This window comes from Rhamphochromis sp. 'chilingali' (genome assembly GCF_963969265.1).
Source record: "Rhamphochromis sp. 'chilingali' genome assembly, chromosome: 12".
NCBI classification, from domain to species: Eukaryota; Metazoa; Chordata; class Actinopteri; order Cichliformes; family Cichlidae; genus Rhamphochromis; species Rhamphochromis sp. 'chilingali'.
In genome coordinates, this window is record NC_137939.1 from 32,200,888 (window position 1) to 32,220,336 (window position 19,449).

The 19,449-nt window shown below is 38.4% G+C and overlaps 1 protein-coding gene across 2 annotated transcripts; it reads left to right on the top strand.

Annotated features, from left to right (window-relative positions):
• Positions 1 to 19,125, top strand: ada (adenosine deaminase). Of its 2 annotated transcripts, none has more exons than XM_080898029.1 (11): positions 1 to 154; positions 4,490 to 4,551; positions 6,166 to 6,288; positions 7,749 to 7,892; positions 7,980 to 8,095; positions 10,502 to 10,626; positions 14,521 to 14,592; positions 16,078 to 16,179; positions 17,221 to 17,288; positions 17,389 to 17,518; positions 18,549 to 19,125. In XM_080898029.1, the coding sequence occupies exons 1-11, from the start codon at positions 14 to 16 to the stop codon at positions 18,651 to 18,653; spliced, it is 1,188 nt and encodes a 395-aa protein (XP_080754155.1). In that variant the 5' UTR covers positions 1 to 13; the 3' UTR covers positions 18,654 to 19,125. The 2 variants fall into 2 exon arrangements, with proteins under 2 accessions (XP_080754155.1, XP_080754156.1); XM_080898030.1 differs by having other exon boundaries at positions 49 to 154; positions 4,474 to 4,551.
• Positions 19,126 to 19,449: the final 324 nt, after the last annotated feature.

A 19,449-nucleotide genomic window follows, 5' to 3' on the forward strand; every position in this document is an offset into this window, starting at 1 on the left:
GTGTCCCTGAGTCATGCATATAATAGCAAGGCGAGCGGCGATAAGCTTCGGTTCTCCACTCGTCAGCTCTCTGTACACCAGCAGGCTCAGCCACAACGCTTTCTCTACGATGGCCGATCGCTCATCTGAACAAGTAGTATTCAGCAAGCCGAAGGTACGTTCACAGCTCAGCCGGCTCACTGTAGTGTGAGCTTTAATAATTCAAGCGGTTTCTTTTTCAATTTTCCATGGTTTTACGCCCGGTACGCCTGCTTTGACACTGTTTGGGAACCCTATTGTGAGAACCCCCTCGACAAAAAAGGACTCAAAAGAAAGGTTTAAAAATTAAACATAAAATAAAGTTTAACTTAAAAAAAAAAAAAACCCAACTTCCTTCCTGCTGTCTTAATACCCGCACTCAAACACGGAAAAACTTTATTTTTCTTGCTTGGAGTTTGAAATTTGGCTACCCTCCTTTAAACGGACAAAACCTGTTGTATGAATGAAAGGAGCCGTGTGCAGCACCTTTCATTTCAATGCTTTTTTTGCCGCAAAGCAAAGAAATTGGGGAAGGTCTCAAAACTTGATCGTGGCAGTTAAAAATTTATGAATTAATGTCCGCTCGTGGCATAAAAGGCTTAATGCGCCGGATTCTATCCTCGCTGAATAATAAACAAACGAAACACAACTTTTACATTATTTTCCTGATATAGCTTATCAATAATACTTTTAAAGGGATGATACTGACAACCGATGACCATAACAAAGTTTAACAGTCAAATAAACGTTTATTAGTCAGACAGTTTGACTGCATCACAGTGCTGTAGTTCAGGATTAGTGCGGTATGTGATCATTGGGTTGTGTTTGCTAAACTATGGTTGTGTTAAGCGAATTAACTCCACCTATGAGGCTACATGACTTGTTTTGTTGCTTAGTTGGATTACTCAAAAAGAGTTTAATTCGATGTTTGGCCCAACCTGGAAGTTCTGGATCTGGATTAAAGTTTCAGTAGTTGCACATCACATCTAAATGAGAGTGAAAAAAATAAATGGGAGAAATGTTGTCTTCATGTTCCTGGGTCCAAGAATTTAATCTATGCATAGTGTCATATTTGGCAACCTGACATATGTATTTTCAATAATTAACTCCAATCACATAAAGCTGAAATACAGCCAATGTCAACAAAGAATAAGCTATGAGTGTTGAAGAGTACTGTTATGACAAATTTTCACATTACTTTTTCTGCAGACTGGTGCTTAAAATTTCAGGAAGTTTGGTCAGACTAGTTTCAGCGGGTTTCTTTGCTGTCTTAGGTCTGGTGTCTGCTAATGTAATAATTCATTTCTTAAAGAAATGGCTCATAACACATACATCATGACACTAAACATTTTGCATCTTTGCATGTCTTATTTTATCAGACCACCTGTTCTAAACCAAACATATTCAATGTACAATCCTGTAATGCAAAGTAGCAAATGATCACCACTGATTGATTATTTTTGTTGATCACACAATATTTGCTTCATCTATAAAATAGCAGAAATCTGTGAAAGCGTTTCAGTAAGACTGAATACTGTGCTCTCATTGAGCTTCTGTTATGTTTTAATGCTGCACAGCTGCATCACATTAAACGTGCTAAGGCAAATAGAAACATAAAGTTTTGTGCGATGACAGAAGTCAAATGTTGCTTCAAAATAGACCCAACTGGAATCCTGTCCAAACCTCTTTTTAACTTCCTATTTTAGGATTGCCTAATAATTACAGAGTAGATAAGTGGTCATTTTCTTAAAAAGCAGCTTCACAAACAGCTTGTTTGTGACACTGGTTTGTATAAGGCACACAATGTGCTAGAGGAACTGCTATTTTCCTGAAAGAAAGAAATCCCTGAACTTGAACTTGATTACCCAGCTGTCTCCTGTCTGCATCAGCCATGTGGATGCAATATTGCTGACACGCTCGGCTTTTGTGTGGTGTTGTAGGCAAGGGACATCAACAACCTCAAAGATGCACACGCATTTCTGTGGTGAACATTTGGATAGAAACATCTGCTCTTTGGTTACCATTGTCACACCAAAAAGGATGCAGCTACGGAGCTGTGTAGACAGTTCATGTAATAGAAGCAAATCTTGCTCCAACTAGCAATTTTCTACTAAGTTGTTGTGTTTCAATAGGATATTACTGGACTCTGAAAAAAGTCCTTTCAGTCTTTTCAAAAAGTGCAAGGTTGTGTCATTGAAGATTTTTTGCAGGCGGAAACAGATCATAGTGAGAAATACTTAATTCATCTCATATTTGGGAATTTCTATGCAGTTATACAGTTAAGTGGTTGAAACTTTTTAAATTTTCAGTTTCTTCTTTGATGGGTGACACACCTGCTCTGAGGAGTCTGACACCATGATTGCAGCAGAAATACCTGCATATCTATCTAACAAAACTCTTATGTAAAAACTTTCAGCTTCATGCTAACTTTCAAAGTCATGCGTACTATACAAAAAAGAGGAAAATATGTATTAATAATAATAATGCATACTTTATTGATCCCCATGGGGAAATTACTTGTTTTTCCTCTGCATTTGACCCATTCACTCAGTGGGCAGCCACTAAGCAGGTGCTCAGGCAGCAGTGTGTAGGGACGGTACCTTGCTCAGGGGTACCTCAGAGTAGCCATTCAGTGGATTCGAACCCCCGACCTTCCGATCGTGGGGCAACCACTCTACCTACCGAGCCATCCCTGCCCCGTTCATGTATATATAATACATGATGGCATTTGGTGGTTATATTGTTATTTATTATGTTTTGGCATGACAATATAAAACAGAAAAAAAACATAAAGCTGTACATGTAGAGCTGGAAGCTAATAATGTGAAACACTTTAAGCAACTTGTAAGTATTAATAGTTGCTAATTTTCTGTCTGAGTTAATTTATGAACTTTAATCTGGAGCCTTCAAAGTACCAGAGTTACTGAAAACTGAGTAGTGTTACTCATTTTTCTAAAGTGATCAATAGACAAAGACAGACTTTGTAATCTTTCCATAAAATTGGGATTTCATGGTTCTGTCACAAGTTTCACAGGCCAGCATGGCAGCACACTCAAATTCATAACATTTGATGCAATGGAAATACTGTGCTGATGTTGTTTTTAACATTACTCACAGCTTAGGCTTGTTCTTAGACAGAAGTATGATAAGAAGGTTGTGTGGCTTAACCGACATAACTTCATTTAATAATGCATAAAGCCTCTTTCTGTCAAGCGCAGAGCTACAGATAGGATATTGCAGATCTGTATTTTAACAGCTCCAATTAAATCATTTCTATTCATTGTTATTATTGAAAGTTCTGATATGAAAAATTATTTAGAAAACCGCACAGAGATTTGCCATATTTCCAAACCCATCCTTTAACAGGTGCCAGTGACATCAAGCCTTTGAATTCCCTTTTATGTTGGAAACATGGTTTCAACCATATGGGATGAAGCCAAGCTTTTCCAGGTGTAAAAGATGCAAACCCACAACATCTGGCATTTTCCAGGGAAACAGTAGGACATCAGAAATCCCGGCGCTCTTAAATTCAGCTGTCCAGGGTTTAATAAGTCTTTTCAGAGCCTGACACTTTTCTCTATAATATTTATTTAATGTGAAATATCAATTTCTAAAGAAGCAAAAAATGGTGAATAAACATTCCAGCTGTCAGAATTTGATGATTTTGGAGCATGAAAGTGAGTACATCAGCTTTTCCCACTGAGCCCTGCTTGCTTCAGAGCAATAAAAACATGAGCTTTTTTTTTTTTTTTACATGTGCACTGCAGCATAAACCTTTGTAAACACTGATAGAGGCGCACATGAGAATACAGCCAATGTGAGATTAGTGCTAATAATCACAGTGTGCATGTGGTTACCATGTGTTCTGCCTTCACCCTACCTCATCTTCAGATAATGTCCTAAACTGTCCCAAGTTTCTCTAATTTTAAGCTTTGGCAAAAACAGTGTCCTGTGTCGGTTCCCACTGCTCAATCAGAAGCGGATTAAAGCATATTAACCAGTTGATTAATGCAATAAAAAGATTAAACTTCTATTGAAACAAGTTTCAATAACCTTGCCTAGTTCTTTGCTCATCATCACTTCTAACCAGAGGTTAGAATTAAATGTCTGTGGTAGGAAAATTTTCATTTGAACCTCGCTGTGACAACCAAGGTCTCAGCTGTTAAGGGAGGGGCAGAGATTTATCATTTGTCATCTGGTTGGAAAAATCAGCACTCACAGCGATGGAAGGAGAGCCAGAATACTTATTGTGACCCTTCGTTGGCACTGCTGGCCTTTTCACCACTTGTTGCTCTGTCATGCATACTGCATTCACGATGGGCTGCAGCCAAATCACAGAATTGCAACACACCCCTGCTCTTGCTTGCTGCTCCACTGACATCATATTTGTCTTCTATAAACTCCACCAGGTTTCTGCGTGGAAGTATTTTTGATAATCAGTTTATTTGGCAACAAACTTTCTCATTCACAGGTTGAGCTGCACGTGCACCTGGATGGAGCCATCAGGGTGCAGACCATTATGGATGTTGCCCAGTGAGTTAATATATTTAAATTGTATTCGTTTTTTATTATGGACGTTTAGATATTAACTGTCATGGCAGGTATTTTGGATGATACAGGCCAAAGAAAATTCTCCGACTTTATTTTGAAAAGGCATTTGGCCCATTAGGAATTATGCTCTGGGAAATTGTAATATGGAGCGTGAACTAGGATGCCAGAATGTTTTTTACATAGTACCAAAATCACTGACTCTTGATATCGTTTTTATTGGTGAAAATAAACTCCTTTATTAGAAAGTAGTTTTAAATCACTGATATGGTCAAGGTAGACCATTGAGTAAAAATCTTAACATTATATTTTGTTGACAGGCCACAGACTGAAATTAGGATGGCTGTCGAGTCGCCTTCTAACATTACTGCACGGTGTAATGCAGGGGTGAGCAACTCCAGACCTCAAGGGCCGGTGTCCTGCAGGTTTTAGATCTCACCCTGGCTCAACACACCTGAATCACATGATTAGTTCATTACTAAGCCTCTGGAGAACTTCAAGACATGTTGAGGAGGTCATTTAGCCATTTGAATCAGCTGTGTTGGATCAAAGACACATCTAAAACCTGCAGGACACCAGCCCTTGAGGCCTGGAGTTGCCCACCTCTGGTATAATGTTAATTGCATTATATTAGCGTGAGCATTAGCCGTTGCAAACATGGAGCATAGTTGATTTCATCATGTCACTGCCTGCTGTCTCAAAAAAGAGGTAACTTGTATTTGAGGAAAACATATGCCTGTCTGTAACTTCCTTTCTTATCAGTGAGTCAGGGTGGAGTTATTGTCAGAGCTGCTCTCTAGTCGCCATCTTTCTAGTGTAGTTTTTGCAGTGGCTTGTGGGCATTTTTCTTCTTCAGCATGTAAGGGTATTACAAAAACATTGGCAGGTGTATGCTGTCCATGTCAATTCTGAACAATGTGAGCCTCGGTACATACGCTGCTGACACTGTCTGCGTTGTTCCTTAAAAATTGTAATATCAAAAGATTAGTTCTGGTGACATGCCTAGTGTAGATTCATTTATGAAAAAAATGCTACGGCAGCAGTTGTGTTATTTTCCAAGAGAATAAGTGCAGAGCAAAATTGGTAATTTCTTAGCTTTATTGTTAGAGGCCCATACTCACTGACATCAAACACACAAGGTAGCCGTGCCCTGAATCTTAACTACTTTGAAAATTTTAAATTCCAACCAGAAGAGCCAACTGCTGGCAGTTTGAAAGAGTGGAGGTTTAAGTCACTTATGCAGTGGCTTTACATTTTATTTCAGGAGGCTACAAGCTTCCTTTATGTACAAGCTATATTTTTTATGACATTTGTCTACCATTTGTTCCTAGTCAGGTAGTTCTCATCTCATTTGATTTGGCAAAATAGCAATATACTCCATCTCAGAAGGCTTGGGTGATGAATATCAGTCACCAAAACAGTCAAATGTTTTTATTCAGATTTTTAGTGGTTTATGTCACACAAATTACTGCTGTTCCAAATTTCTTTTAAACAAAGTACACAACTCAGTTAAAAAACATTTATAAAGGGTAAAATTAAATGCTTACATTTCAATGCAGTTTTTACATTTTTCTATTTCCTTTTTTTGCCCTATGTTAGGATGCGTGGTAAAACTCTGCCTGTGAATACTGTGGAGGAGATGAAGAAGAGGATCATTGTGGAAAAGCCTGGCACCCTCACTAGTTTCTTGGAAAAGTTCAACGAGTATATGCACGTAATTGCGTAAGTGCCACATTTCAGTTGCATACTTAGCTAAGGTGTTTCCCTCTTGATCAGCTGACCCTGGGTGCAAAGAACGAGTTACTAATAGCCTAGTTAAGCAGTTTGTTATCACACTGACATGACAGATTTCCCTATTATGTAGCTACTACAGTCATAGTGCATCCAAAGTCTTTGAAATCAGGATGTGTGGTATAGCTGTGACTGATGATACTGACCTGGCAGGATTATGCAATATAATTGTGCACCATGACAGGGGGTTGATTTTAAATGTCAGACATACAGAAGAGGAACACATTATTACAGAGCTCAAGTTCCACTTCAGCAGCCAAATTAAAACTAGAGTGAAGTTGTTCTCAGTTCCTTTCCAGTGTCACTCTGTCTTATATTTAGTTCCCGCAGTAACTGGCCTCAAACATTTAAAAAGACCGAGTACAGGCCTTCAAATGTTCAATGGCCATAAAAGAATTCAACAATGACGGTCTGTATAATGTCTGGAATGCTTCATGCAGTTGTGCTGAATGGACTCTTCTGAATCAAGGCGCTTAAAGCCAGGACAGCTTCAACAACACAGGGAACCTGCTAGGCTGAGTTGAGCTTAGGCCGAATTGTTGTATGAGCTTGGCAGTGATGAGGCTGTGTGTGTGTTCTGAGGGGGTTACTGTGAGGACACTGCAGAACATGCATTCAAGGCTGGTCAATGAGCTTTCGCTTTCATTGTAAATGCTGGAAGCAGCGTTGTTTGCAGTCACATGATGTGCAAGTGAAAACGTGCTGCTGGAAAAGAGGGAAAGCTCTAATCCTCTCAGTATTCGCCCAGAATGAAAGTATTGTATTGTCATGCAGAAAATTATGAAACTATTTCATCTGAAAAGAAAGTGTTTTACAAATTCCCCTAACAAACGAGACTCCCTGGATTGATCCCAGGAGGAGAAACAAATTCCTTTGACGTTGTGTCAGAAAGGGCATTCAACATTTTGGGGTCCTTAAAGTCCTTGTACTTATGCTTCTCCAATGTGCACTGGATCTCATACAGTGTGTCAACACCAAGTATTAAACATAATTTCAATAAGGTGAGATCACTTGGAAGAATTTGTACATAATTTAACATGTCAGTGTAAATGATAAAAACGTTTTGCTTATTTCACCTGGTTTTAAATTGTAGAAGAAAGCCGAGAGGATCATTATGCACAACATGGAATAGTTGTCAGTGTCAGCGAATTTAATCTAATACAGATTATAAGTCAATCAGCAAAAAAATACGTCCCGTATCATAGATCATATCAATAACACTTGAGCTAACTCCTAGAAATGCTTATACTGCGCATTGTGAAAGACAGTAATGTATAGATAGCTGGTTAGGAGTGGCCAGTGCTTTTGCTTTTTTTTTTATCATTGAGATAAGCTTATCAGAGCTAATGGGCATTTTAATTTGTTCTGTGTTTTTCTGTTTCAATTCTCAGTGGAGACCGAGAGGCCATTAAAAGGATAGCCCGTGAGTTTGTTGAAGACAAAGCCAAAGAAGGAGTGATTTATGTTGAAGTTAGATACAGCCCACATCTTCTAGCTAACAGTGGAGTGAAGCCAATTCCATGGAACCAGGAAGAGTAGGTATTTGGTTTGCACAGCTCAAATAAAGGATCAAATAAACTTCTGATTCATTTACTGGAACGTTTCTTATTGTCTTTGCTCAGGGGCGACCTGAGCCCAGATGAGGTGGTGAGACTGGTTAACGAGGGCCTCAGCGAGGGGGAGAGAGAGTTCAAAATCAAAGCCAGGTCCATTCTATGCTGCATGCGCCACATGCCAAGTAATGAACTGTTCATGCTCCTGTCTGCTCACACAACCTTGTGAGATAAGGTTTCTTGCTGTACTGTGTTCTGCCTTAGCCACTGCCTCAGTTATTGTTTTTAGAAAATAAAAATAAAATGAACACAAGCGCCACAGAAAAACACAACATGCTAACTTAATTTATACTATATAGATATAGATAGATATAGATATGCAAACCTTTCGTATTTCTTTCAAATGAATATGCTACAAATTGTTGGTCTCCAATGAGCACTGTATGAATGTCTGATGGACTGTTTTAGACAAAAGCACTTTGAGCTCATGAAATGAAATTGCTAACGTGACTGTGTTAGTTCAGCTGATGGTTAGCACTGCACTCACATCCAGAGGTTTCTGAGGACAAACCATCTAGGTGGATGGAGCCTTTCTGTGAGGAGTTTGCATGTGGCAAATCCACTATCGTTCAGAGCCTGAATGATAGTGGATTTGCCACTATTTGGTTATTTAAAAATCGAATATATGAGCCAATATTTTCTCCTCTCAGATACACAATATATTGACAGATTTCCCTGAAATTTGTGTAGATGTTTACGAGGTTTTACAAAGATCTTAGAAAAATGACAGTGCAGTGTAAATATATTTTTAAAAGACCTGGATTACTTATTTATTCTGCTTGGCTCTGCCTGGTTAGCTGATAAGTTTGTGGTGTACTAAATGTGCAATATAAATGTGCTACACACAAGGAAGCTACAGAATTCCCTTCTGGCAGACAAACTAAGGGTGGTTCCCATGTCTGCTTTGCTTTATTATTTTATTTATTGGCTGTCATTAATAGTAATACTAATACATCAACAAGTAGCTAATATCAGCTGATATATTGGCCTCACTGGGTGATTCAGGTGCTTAACCTTTCCCACAGTCAGGTTATTTGGTCATTCTAAATTAGCTGTATGTGTAGATGGTAGTCCATCCCTCTGTGTCAGCATCATCTACCTCACCCTTGGCCCAGTGTCAGCAGACATACTCTCTATCCTGTGACCCATTTATACGTCCCAGAATCATGTTACAAACAGCGTGTGATTTAGTGTGGTGATGTTATGGGAATTACTGTCTGAAAAAGACCAGGGGTACTCAAAACATCACAGTTTTTGTGGTGTAGTATTTAGGTATAACTGGAGACCCACAGTTTGTAAACTATTCATTTTTCTACATCAGTCACAAGCTGTGATAAACCAGTAACATGTGCAGGGTGTTCTGTCACTCCTTGACAGCTGAGATAGGCTCCAGTCACCTACTATTACTGAATTTGATAAACCGTTAAGAAAATGGAGGAACTGATGATCATAGATAAACGTTCCCTAATTAGCACTTAAAAGGATATCTGAGGGTAATGAGAAAGCCTCAGGTTTTGGTATTTTCTCTCAGTGGTTATTGATTAAATAGCTCCAAAGTAATTAGGATTAATCCTCAGAAGGATTTGATCACTGAACATTTGTTGAGGTTTTTGGCCATCAAAGAAAATAACAATATTACTTGTATTTAGAGGCAAGAAAACATCAAGGATTCTATTAAAAAAAAAAAAAAAAAAAAAGCATTAGAGATCCACAGCTTTCACAGGAGAGGGCTAACGAGTGCTGCTAGTATCTGCACAAGTACACACTTCAAACTGCTGTATCAGTAATTCTAACTGAGGTAACATGAGCAGTTACCGTTAGCAGCAGCAGCACTGATCGTAGAGATGTGTCCTTTGCTCTACTCCGTTCCTGCAGCTGTTTCCGGTATAACCGCCAAGTGAAACTCATATCTGCCATCGTGCATTTTCTAGTACAACTCTCACAAAAACAGGCTGAAGCTGTTTACATTTTATTTTCATTTGTGACTTTGTGAACGGGACATCTGAATTTGTTATGGTTTAGACAGCAAATACAGATGCATTACCAGCTGTTGCATGCAGGTAGAGTAGTTTATGCTTAAACACGTTACAGTGCGTACTTACGTAACTTTGGATTTATGTAAAAGTAGAATAGATATGAGTGAAGTAATAACAGACAGGATGTGACGCACCAAGTTGAGGAAACACTTTATTGCTTTCGTGCTGAACATTAGATAAGAAACAGTGTTTTTGCAATAATAATAAAACCAGGAGATCAGCATGGAGCAACCACGTTTGTATGTTCAAAGGTTACAAAGGTCACATGTTGCTGGCACTGGTTTCACATTGACTTTACAGACTGTTTCATTAAGAACAAAACCTCTGTTATTATCAGCCAGGTGAATACAGTTATGAATGTTCATTAAAGTTGTCTTGAACTTGTCATAAAAGAAGATTAATCATGTCGTCACATTTATGTATCATTTAGCATGTGTGCTATCAGTTAGCAGGACCAAGCTGTTTGGTAACACATGTATGTTTTAAATTCTCCAGGCTGGTCAAAGGATGTTGTGGAGCTGTGTAAGAAATATAAGGATGAGGGAGTGGTTGCCATTGATTTGGCAGGTGATGAGTCTCTCAACTGTGAAGCCAATCCTGAACACATGGAGGCCTATGAGGTGAGCTTGTTGAAACACCAGTATGATGAACATCATCCATCAGAAGGAACTTTAAATTGTCTTTGTTTCACAACAATGCCATATAATCCAGCCTCACCCCCTTCAGCTGTAACAATAAAGTATTATGTCATTTTTGAGGTCATAAAAATACCTTTACAGTTGTAAAATCTAAAAAGAAATGCCTAACTACAATACCTTTTAAAAAAAACACCTTTACAGTCGTAGAGTCTGTCATACTCCGAGTGGCTACGGCCAGATAAATATAGCTGCTTTTTTTTGCATCATTAACTTTCAGGCATCCTTAGAGTATTGGAAGCTTTATTTTACAGCTGCATGGAGAGAGACGTTTGTGGGATCGTAATTTTCCACAGTCAAAATTCATAACCGTTGGATGCATTACCATGAAATCCTTTGGGAACCTTAAAATAAATGGTCCCTAAAGGATAAATTCTATTGACCTGCATTTTAATGCAACACTGTCAGTGAATGATGTTCATTCCTTACATGGTAAGATGTCTTACATACAGATTTAGGAGAAAATGCTTCTCAGATGCTATTTTGGTCATGCCCCGACTTTTCCTCTAGCACCACCGGATGTAAACATTTTTGCACATTTTAAATGTTTTTAGTACTTTTTAAGAAATTGGTTTGGTGCAAATGTATTTCTAAGTCAGACTGGAATAAAGACTTTATCATCTCACAGAAATATATGGTAAAAACTTCAGCTGGTACAATATTTTTGTTTTACAACAATTTACCTAATAAGATGCCTGACAGCCTTGATCGTAGTTCCTAGTTAGCAAGCTCGAGCATGCACAGACACTTAACTAAGCGGGTGATCGTGGTTATGTTTACACTTTGCATTAATGTTTTAGCAATATCACTGTGGGCGTGTAATCATTGTGGATTTAATTGATGTATAACTTCTATGGAATGGGGGCTTTATGACATCGTTAGTCTATTTGCTGGTCTGCTGAAATATCCTGACAGCTGTAGGACAGATTGACATATAATCTGTTTTTCTTTGGTAATGCCCTGAGTTTGCCTTCTTCTTCTGGTTATAGGTAAAATGTCTCAAACTATTGGCCCTGGTTGCAATATATGATAAAGACGCTCTCCTTAGAATTGATCACTATGATTTTCTCTGCCCTTTTAACTATCACCAATTTTAGTTGCATATTTAGAGGAGCACACAGTAAAATGTAATTTAGATTGTGTATTTTATCATAATCCTAGTTTTCTTTTGATGCTGCAGCTAAGTACAGCCGCAAAGTAAATGTTCTCAGTGAGAAAGTTGTATTTATTTACTGGCATAGACCACTATATAGAGAATTTATGTACCGATGCATATCTCTATCCAGCAAATATGGGAGAAAAATCTAATTTCCCCAAACCAATTTCCTCTTATGCAGTGAAGCTTGTCAGAAAAATCCAATTTCTTTTTCTGCCAGCCAATATTGATTAATTCTGGGAACACCACAGTAAGTAATCAGTTTTCCCTGTCAGACCTTAATGAAGGAAGTAGATTAATCACTTAATGCACTGAAGTGCTGGATATTTTACATCAGTTAATTACATCAATTTTACATTAATTACATTCTGAAAGACAGGAGGGGTTATGATTACCAGCATGGGTAGGTATCATATCATAATTTGTATTTCATACTTTTTTAGTATGAAAACAAAAGAGTAGCAATAATAATAGAGCTAAATACTCCTAAAGAGATCTGACTGTGGTCGTTTGTTTTGGTATTCTGTTGTTACTGTCAGTGATGCACAGGAGAGAAACTGTAGCAAAAATCTGGCAAATAGAATACAAAAATTGGAAAGGCAGGAAAAACAAACTTGGTGGTGATTAGAAATCAGAATCAGAATCTCTTTATTGGCATTGCACACTAAGAAATGAAGTGCAGTACCCTTTAAGGTATAAACGTTATATACAAAATAAATAAAACAAAATATAAATAGGGAAGGCTAAACAAAAAGACAGACATTCAGAAAATGTGCACAGCAGTGCCTTCATATCCTGTGTCATCTGATGACAGCAGTTCAAACACATTATGATGAGTTACGTCAAATATTTTGAGCTTTTCTGAGAAGTTCCTCCAGAGAGTGGGAACTTCACAGCAGCAACCTTTAAACAACCTTTAAATGAGTAGTAGGTAGGAACAATTAAACACACGTGAAACAAATGAGGGCATTCGATTGCAGAGGCAGAAAAAAAGAAGAAAATCATAAAAACTTCAAAGTAAGAATCTAAAAACACAAATAACTAGCAAAGACTAAGGCATGAAAACACAAAAGTCTGGGGGGAAATAACACTAGAAATTATTAATAACTAATGGGTACCTCAAAAAGAATCACAATTTCAAACCCTTGAAGTCTTTTTGAGTCATGTGCAGTTAAACATTACAGTAAATAATGAGTTTAGCCTAAAACTTGTCCTCACTGGATACTTGAATCATTTACTAAGCTGCTGTTTTAATATTAATACCCCCCCCAAACACAACGTGTTGATGTAGTAATAGTATAAGAAAACACTACATGAACTTTCATCTGTGAGCATGAAAAAAATTCCTTTCAGTCACTGCCTCGGCTTGTGCGTCAATGAAAGTAATTCATAAGCTATTTGTAAACCATGTTGTGCAATTCCAGTGCAGCATCTGCAGATGTTGCATGGATTTTGTTGGCTGGCTCATTATGCATTAAGCATCAACAGAAAGTACAATACCATCTGAATGACTGAAGCATTTCTGTAATGTTATTCAGTGTAAGGTAAACAGCCTGCATGCGTATATGTGCGTATAGATAGGTAAATAACACAGTTGCAGCTGAAAGTTGCATGCACTCGTCTTGGATATGAATGTTTGGGCTTGCAGTGATTTCTGTGAGCTGTTCTTTTTCTTTGGAGTCATTGCACAACATCCAGAAAAAAAAACCTGACTAACTTCTTGAGGCCAAGGCCTCTCAAATTTCTGTTAATGCTCGTGATCAAATACAGCTGGGCTTGTTTTACCACACTCATTGGACTGACAAACACATACAAATGCATCTAGTACAACTAATAATACCCAAATTTTGTTAAAAGTACCTAAGAATGCTCATGTTGACCAAACGCTTCCAACAAACTTCTGGCATAATAATCTAAGGGGTTTTGTTTGTATTTTCCAACCCTGTATACAGAATTTTTATTTCAGACAACCCCAAATAACTAAAACTTTGTGTCTCAAACTCTGAGTGAAGATACGTGGTGTACAATCGTTAAGCACTAGAATAATTCACAGAAAACCTTTCAGTGCAACTGTATGTGCATTAAGTAAATCTACAGTTTACATTGTATTCATTGCATACATTTTATTTGTTACATTTTTGTCATTCTTTGTTCTTCCTTTAGAGAGACATTGTTTTTCTAACATCTCTTTATGACGAGCAGTATTTATCACTATCTGCTGTGAAATGTATATACAAGCCCCCACACTGTACGTTAATTATTAACGAGTACCAGAGCTGACAGAACAAAGTCCTCCCTAATATTGAAGGTTATCTTCATATGTGATCATTAGATGCATGCAGTATGAGCTGATTAAGCAGGACACACTCGGTGTGCCAGAGGTTGTAGATGCTAAAATGAAACCAGATGTTCAAACCAGAGTAATGCCATCTCTATATTTAGTTTACTTCGATGACAAATTAAACATTCATTTTTATTTCAATGTGTACCCACTGGGGGAACGTTTATTAAAGTTTTCACTTCTGCCAGAATAAGTGTGTACAAGAACCTGTCTACATTATAAACGGCACTCAAGTCAGTGGTACACATTACAGATGTGGAAACCAAATGTTTGGCTGAGCTCTTTGATTGCTGCTGCGTTTCATGATTGATTTTGTTCCCAGGAAGCAGTACGCTGTGGGATCCACAGGACAGTTCATGCTGGCGAGGTGGGGCCGGCCTCTGTGGTGAAGGAGGTGAGCTGTTCAACAGTAACTTGAGACATTTGTGAACAGGCTGGTGCAGCCTACTGATTGTTTAACCGTCCGTAAAAGCACGTTTAAACAAAACAGTCAAGCCACATGTTAACAACAGAATTAAGGGCAGAGGTCCAAAGAAAACAAGAAGAGCATAGCTCTATGTCCGCTGTAGCCCAGCTGAAGGTTAGTGTGAAAACAAATTGGGAGTGCCTTTAAATTGCTCCATACGTACTGTGTGCATTTTAAGGAAGTAAGCAGCTCAACTATGAGACATTTCTGAGTGAGGTGGTGGAGTCATGTTAGTGCTTATATATCCTAAAATACCTGTAAACTAAACGATCAAGCCACACAGTGACAACAAAAAGGGCGGGCATGTCAATAAAATAAGTGTTTTATATTTAGTGTTGCCCATTTGAAGCCTGGTAAAAGAATACATTTAACACTGAGTAAATACTATATATGGGTAAAGGACGACACAACAACGGACATGTGAAGGTCCAACAACATAACAAACATGTGAGGCACACCCACGGCCAACCCTGAGAGGGCCCCTTTCCTCCAGCAGAGAGCAGACAAATTTTAGCACAACTTCTTCGATAGCTGGTTCATTATCATTGGAGTATAACTGAAATAAATTATGCAACACTAACTGTAGACTGTTGGGCGACTGCGGCTCATGTGGTAGAATAGGTTGTCTGTCAATCAGAAAGTCAGGGGATCAGTTTTCTTGGATCACTGTGATACTGAGCCTTATGTTGTCCCTGACACATCCATCGTGTGAGTGTGTGTGAATGATAGATAAAAGCATAGAGGTATAGATAAAAGCACTGCATGAATTTGTGCGAATGAGAGATGTAGCAGAAAGTGCTCAAAATGAGTAGAAGTACCAGTCGAAATAAAGTGTCACAGCTGCTGTCACTAATCATGCAGTAACTCGTTATTACTCGTTATAAGTTATTGTACAAAACCCTGCCCCTCTATTTCGATCTGTGCACATTCTTACTGCGTAGACAAGATATTTAAATAGAGCAAACTTTCCTCAAATGCTCACTTTGGGTCACACATCTGCCGCTCACCCTACACTGAAGCTACAGAAGTGTTCTCAGTTTCGTTTGATGTTGTCTAAACATCTACCTGGTAACACGGACTGCATCCTTCGCAGCTGTTGCTGACTGGCAGCGGCATGGTTCATTCAAACTCCTGTGGGGCCTACAAGGGTATACTTAAGAACCCAATATAGGTCTACATACTGTGCTTATTTTTTAATGTCCATCCAAACTTCTGTAGTGCATAACCACTTTATGTCTGACTAAAATAAAACGGCTGCTCTCTAAAGAACCCATCCTTTAAACTGACAGTTCAGCTATGGCATAACATCTGAATGTGCCTCCAGAAATAGCTTGAAGGCACTGCTGACATGTGCAATTTTCTACACTTTATAACCTTTCACCTCTATGTTATGAATTTCTGTTTCAAATTTAGGCTGTGGAAGTGCTGAAAGCTGAACGTGTTGGACACGGTTACCGCACTCTGGAGGACGACGACCTGTACAAAAAACTGCTGGCTCAAAACATGCACTTTGAGGTAAAGAACTGTGTGAAATTCTCAGCATTTTCATTATAAATATGAATCATACGCAAAGTTATCTAATCTATTAAATGTACTTTGCTCTTTGATCATATTGCTCATTACAGACAGGAAATGAGATTGTTCTACTAGATAATTACATTGATAAGTGGACTGGAGGGCTACTAAGTATCTACTTAGCGACAGTGATACACTGACCCCTAGTGGAGAATTTGATGTTTGCCTCTTTGTCAATTCCTTGCATCCTTTCCTGCAAGTGGAAGAGACACTTTATAAAATCAGACATTCTCATAGAGCTCTGTTTATTGTTTTGCTGTAGCCTCCAGCTGTATTTTCTGGTCTCAGATGTCAGCTGTTGATGATGGTTTATATATTTAGGCATACTGCCTTTAGATAAATTCACAACATGGCAGAATGTGACAAGGACACAATATTTGTGTCCTTTTCATGCAGTTGATCATCTTAAATAAATGAAACAACATATGAACACAAAGAAACCTTATCTTTAGAGTGCTTCAGCTACATATATACCAGCTCTATGTCATGGCTCTTTTATACGTCATGGGTAAGAAGATTTCTGCAAAGTATATAGCTGCGGATCCTCAATTTTAGCTCTTGCAAGAAGTTCCTCTCTCCTCCGTCCTTCAGATGTAGTTTAGGAATGAAGACATCCTTTGAGATGGGACACTCAGATTGATTTCACAAGTAGGAAGTTTTGAGGAGTTAAGGAGGTACAGAATAAAAAGAAAAGACCTTGGAGTAGTCTCTGATGCCTTAGTGCGGCACTTAAGGGATCTATGGCATCATTAATTCCAAGTGTGCTTTTCCTGCCACAAGTCAAAATGTCTACTGTGAAAAAGGTGTTTTAGAAACACCTCATCTTGTGTTTACATCCTTTTGTTGTAAGGAGAATCAGGGAAGCATTGAGGCGACCTTTGTCGTGATTTGGCGCTATATAAATAAAATTGAATTGAATTAGAAAAAAAAAGACCGGAATATTTTGGCCTCTCAGTTTTGCCTTTGCTGTTCTGATTGCAGACGTGTCCTATTTCGAGTAAGCTAACAGGTGCCTGCAACGCAGACTTCACCACACACCCCGTCATCACGTCAGTTTCTGTTTTTTTTATAAAAAAATTTCAATTATTTTATTTAAATATTAACTAACTTTGGGCATCTATTCATTTTCGTACTATTTCTTTCGTGCAGGTTCATGAAAGACAAAGCTAACTACTCTCTGAACACAGATGACCCTCTGATCTTTAACTCCAACCTGCATCACGACTACCAGACAGCACACCAACACATGGGATTCACCGAGGAGGAATTCAAACGACTGGTGAGATCAAATGCATGAATAATCATAGCAGTAGTTCACAGGAAGAATTCATTTGAATATGGTTTGAAAAGAAGGCAGGGGGTGTAATTGCAAGGTATATTGCATCGTTAATTGAAGCAGGGACCAAACCTTCCATGGAGAAATAATCCACTGTTCACCGAAGAGCCTCAGACGCACCAATTGAGCTTCACATCCAAGTTCCACCAGGTTTGGAATAATTTTCCAAGAGCTTATTAAAAGGATGGTGACACTGACATTTTAATTGGCTTTTTTCCAAGAGCGAACTTAGATCAATGCTCATTTAATCTTTATAGCAGATTGTGATGCTACATCCAGGAAACAGCTAGCATAGCTCTATAGAGGTAACGAATATGAGCTATAAAGCTCAGTAATTGCAACATTATGGTTAAATAAAGACTAACATAATGTAAAAAGGGCACATTTTGATTTTACTGGAGGATTAATTGCCAGACTATTTCCTGACCGGGAACAGTGACAGAAGAGAATGCCTGTCATCACTGAGAGTATGACAGGTGTCTTTTCATGCCATATTGCACCAGGATTCACAGAAACTCTGGTCCAAAGTCACCAATTGTGGAGTTACATTTAGTTTTTTATTTTATATATGATAAGCAAGCATAAGTATTCAAAAGCACAACAGTGCCATTAAGCAGTAAGCTGCAGCATTCTGCATCGTTTCTGCCTTCATCAATCTCATCTCATCAATCTTTGCTGATTCAGGACATTTATTGCAAAACTAGCAAATGCAAATTGTGTTTTAAAGATTAATGCTTCAGTAGCTCCATATATTTCTCTGTGCATTTATCATATAACATCTATATATGAATTTGAAGATGCACAAGACACTGTTTTTCTCCTGTACCTCTATATTCACTGCACATACATGAGTATGAAACTTCTAGCTGACTGCTTACTGTTGATGAGAGTGTGACTAAGTTCCCAGATTCCTGAACCATTCCCTAAAAGTTAATTCCCCAGCTCAATGTGAAATCTGTCTTGTGTCTTACAGAACATTTGCTCTGCACAGTCAAGCTTTCTACCTGCCAAGGAAAAGGAAGAGCTGCTTAAAACACTCAATGAGGCCTATGAGATGATCCAGAGCACTGCCTTTTAACCCTGACCAGTAATTCTGAGGAGAAACCTAAAGCAGGGACAAATCACTCTGAGACCTTAATCTTCCATGTGATGCAGTGGAAGATGTTTTTAGTCATTTGTAACCCAACAAACAACATACACAGAATATTACATCAGATATGCTGTTTACCAATGGGAAGCATCCTTCATCTTACATACCTGTATATCATCTGTTTGTGTATTTAGCAACATTGCATCTGATTACAAGGTGCAAGCACAAAAACCACAAAAATCAGAAACTATACATAATTTAAATTTGGCTGTGCTTTTTTTTTTTTTCTCTTCTTGCACATCTCTAGATCGCTTCCAGCACCACTGCTATTTTTATATTGTTCCATAGAAGGCCCATTGTGTACGCTTGTGACTTTCACCACAGACCTCCAACAGAGAGAAAACATCAGCTGTGATGGCACACGTGGCATTAAAGGCACAGAAGATTTTTTTTTTTTTTTTTTTTTAAACACAAAAAACACAAAATCTTCACTCAAAACCAGCCCTGGTTACCAGAATTGGCTCCCTGTGGCTTCATCTGCCTCGTAAAATGAAAATCTAATTGAAGGTGTCTGGGCTAACTCTAAAATGACAGGGAGAGGAGCTCATTCATGGTGGAGCTACTCTTTTGCATTGAACAGATCTCACTGAGGTGGTTCAGGCAGATTCAGGAAACACCAGATTGTCTCTCAGTTGGCTTAGGAAAACACTGGAAGCTGTAGGAGGAGCATATACTGCAGTGGTAGGAAGACAAGGGGACAGAATAAGATGTCTATGAAGGAATC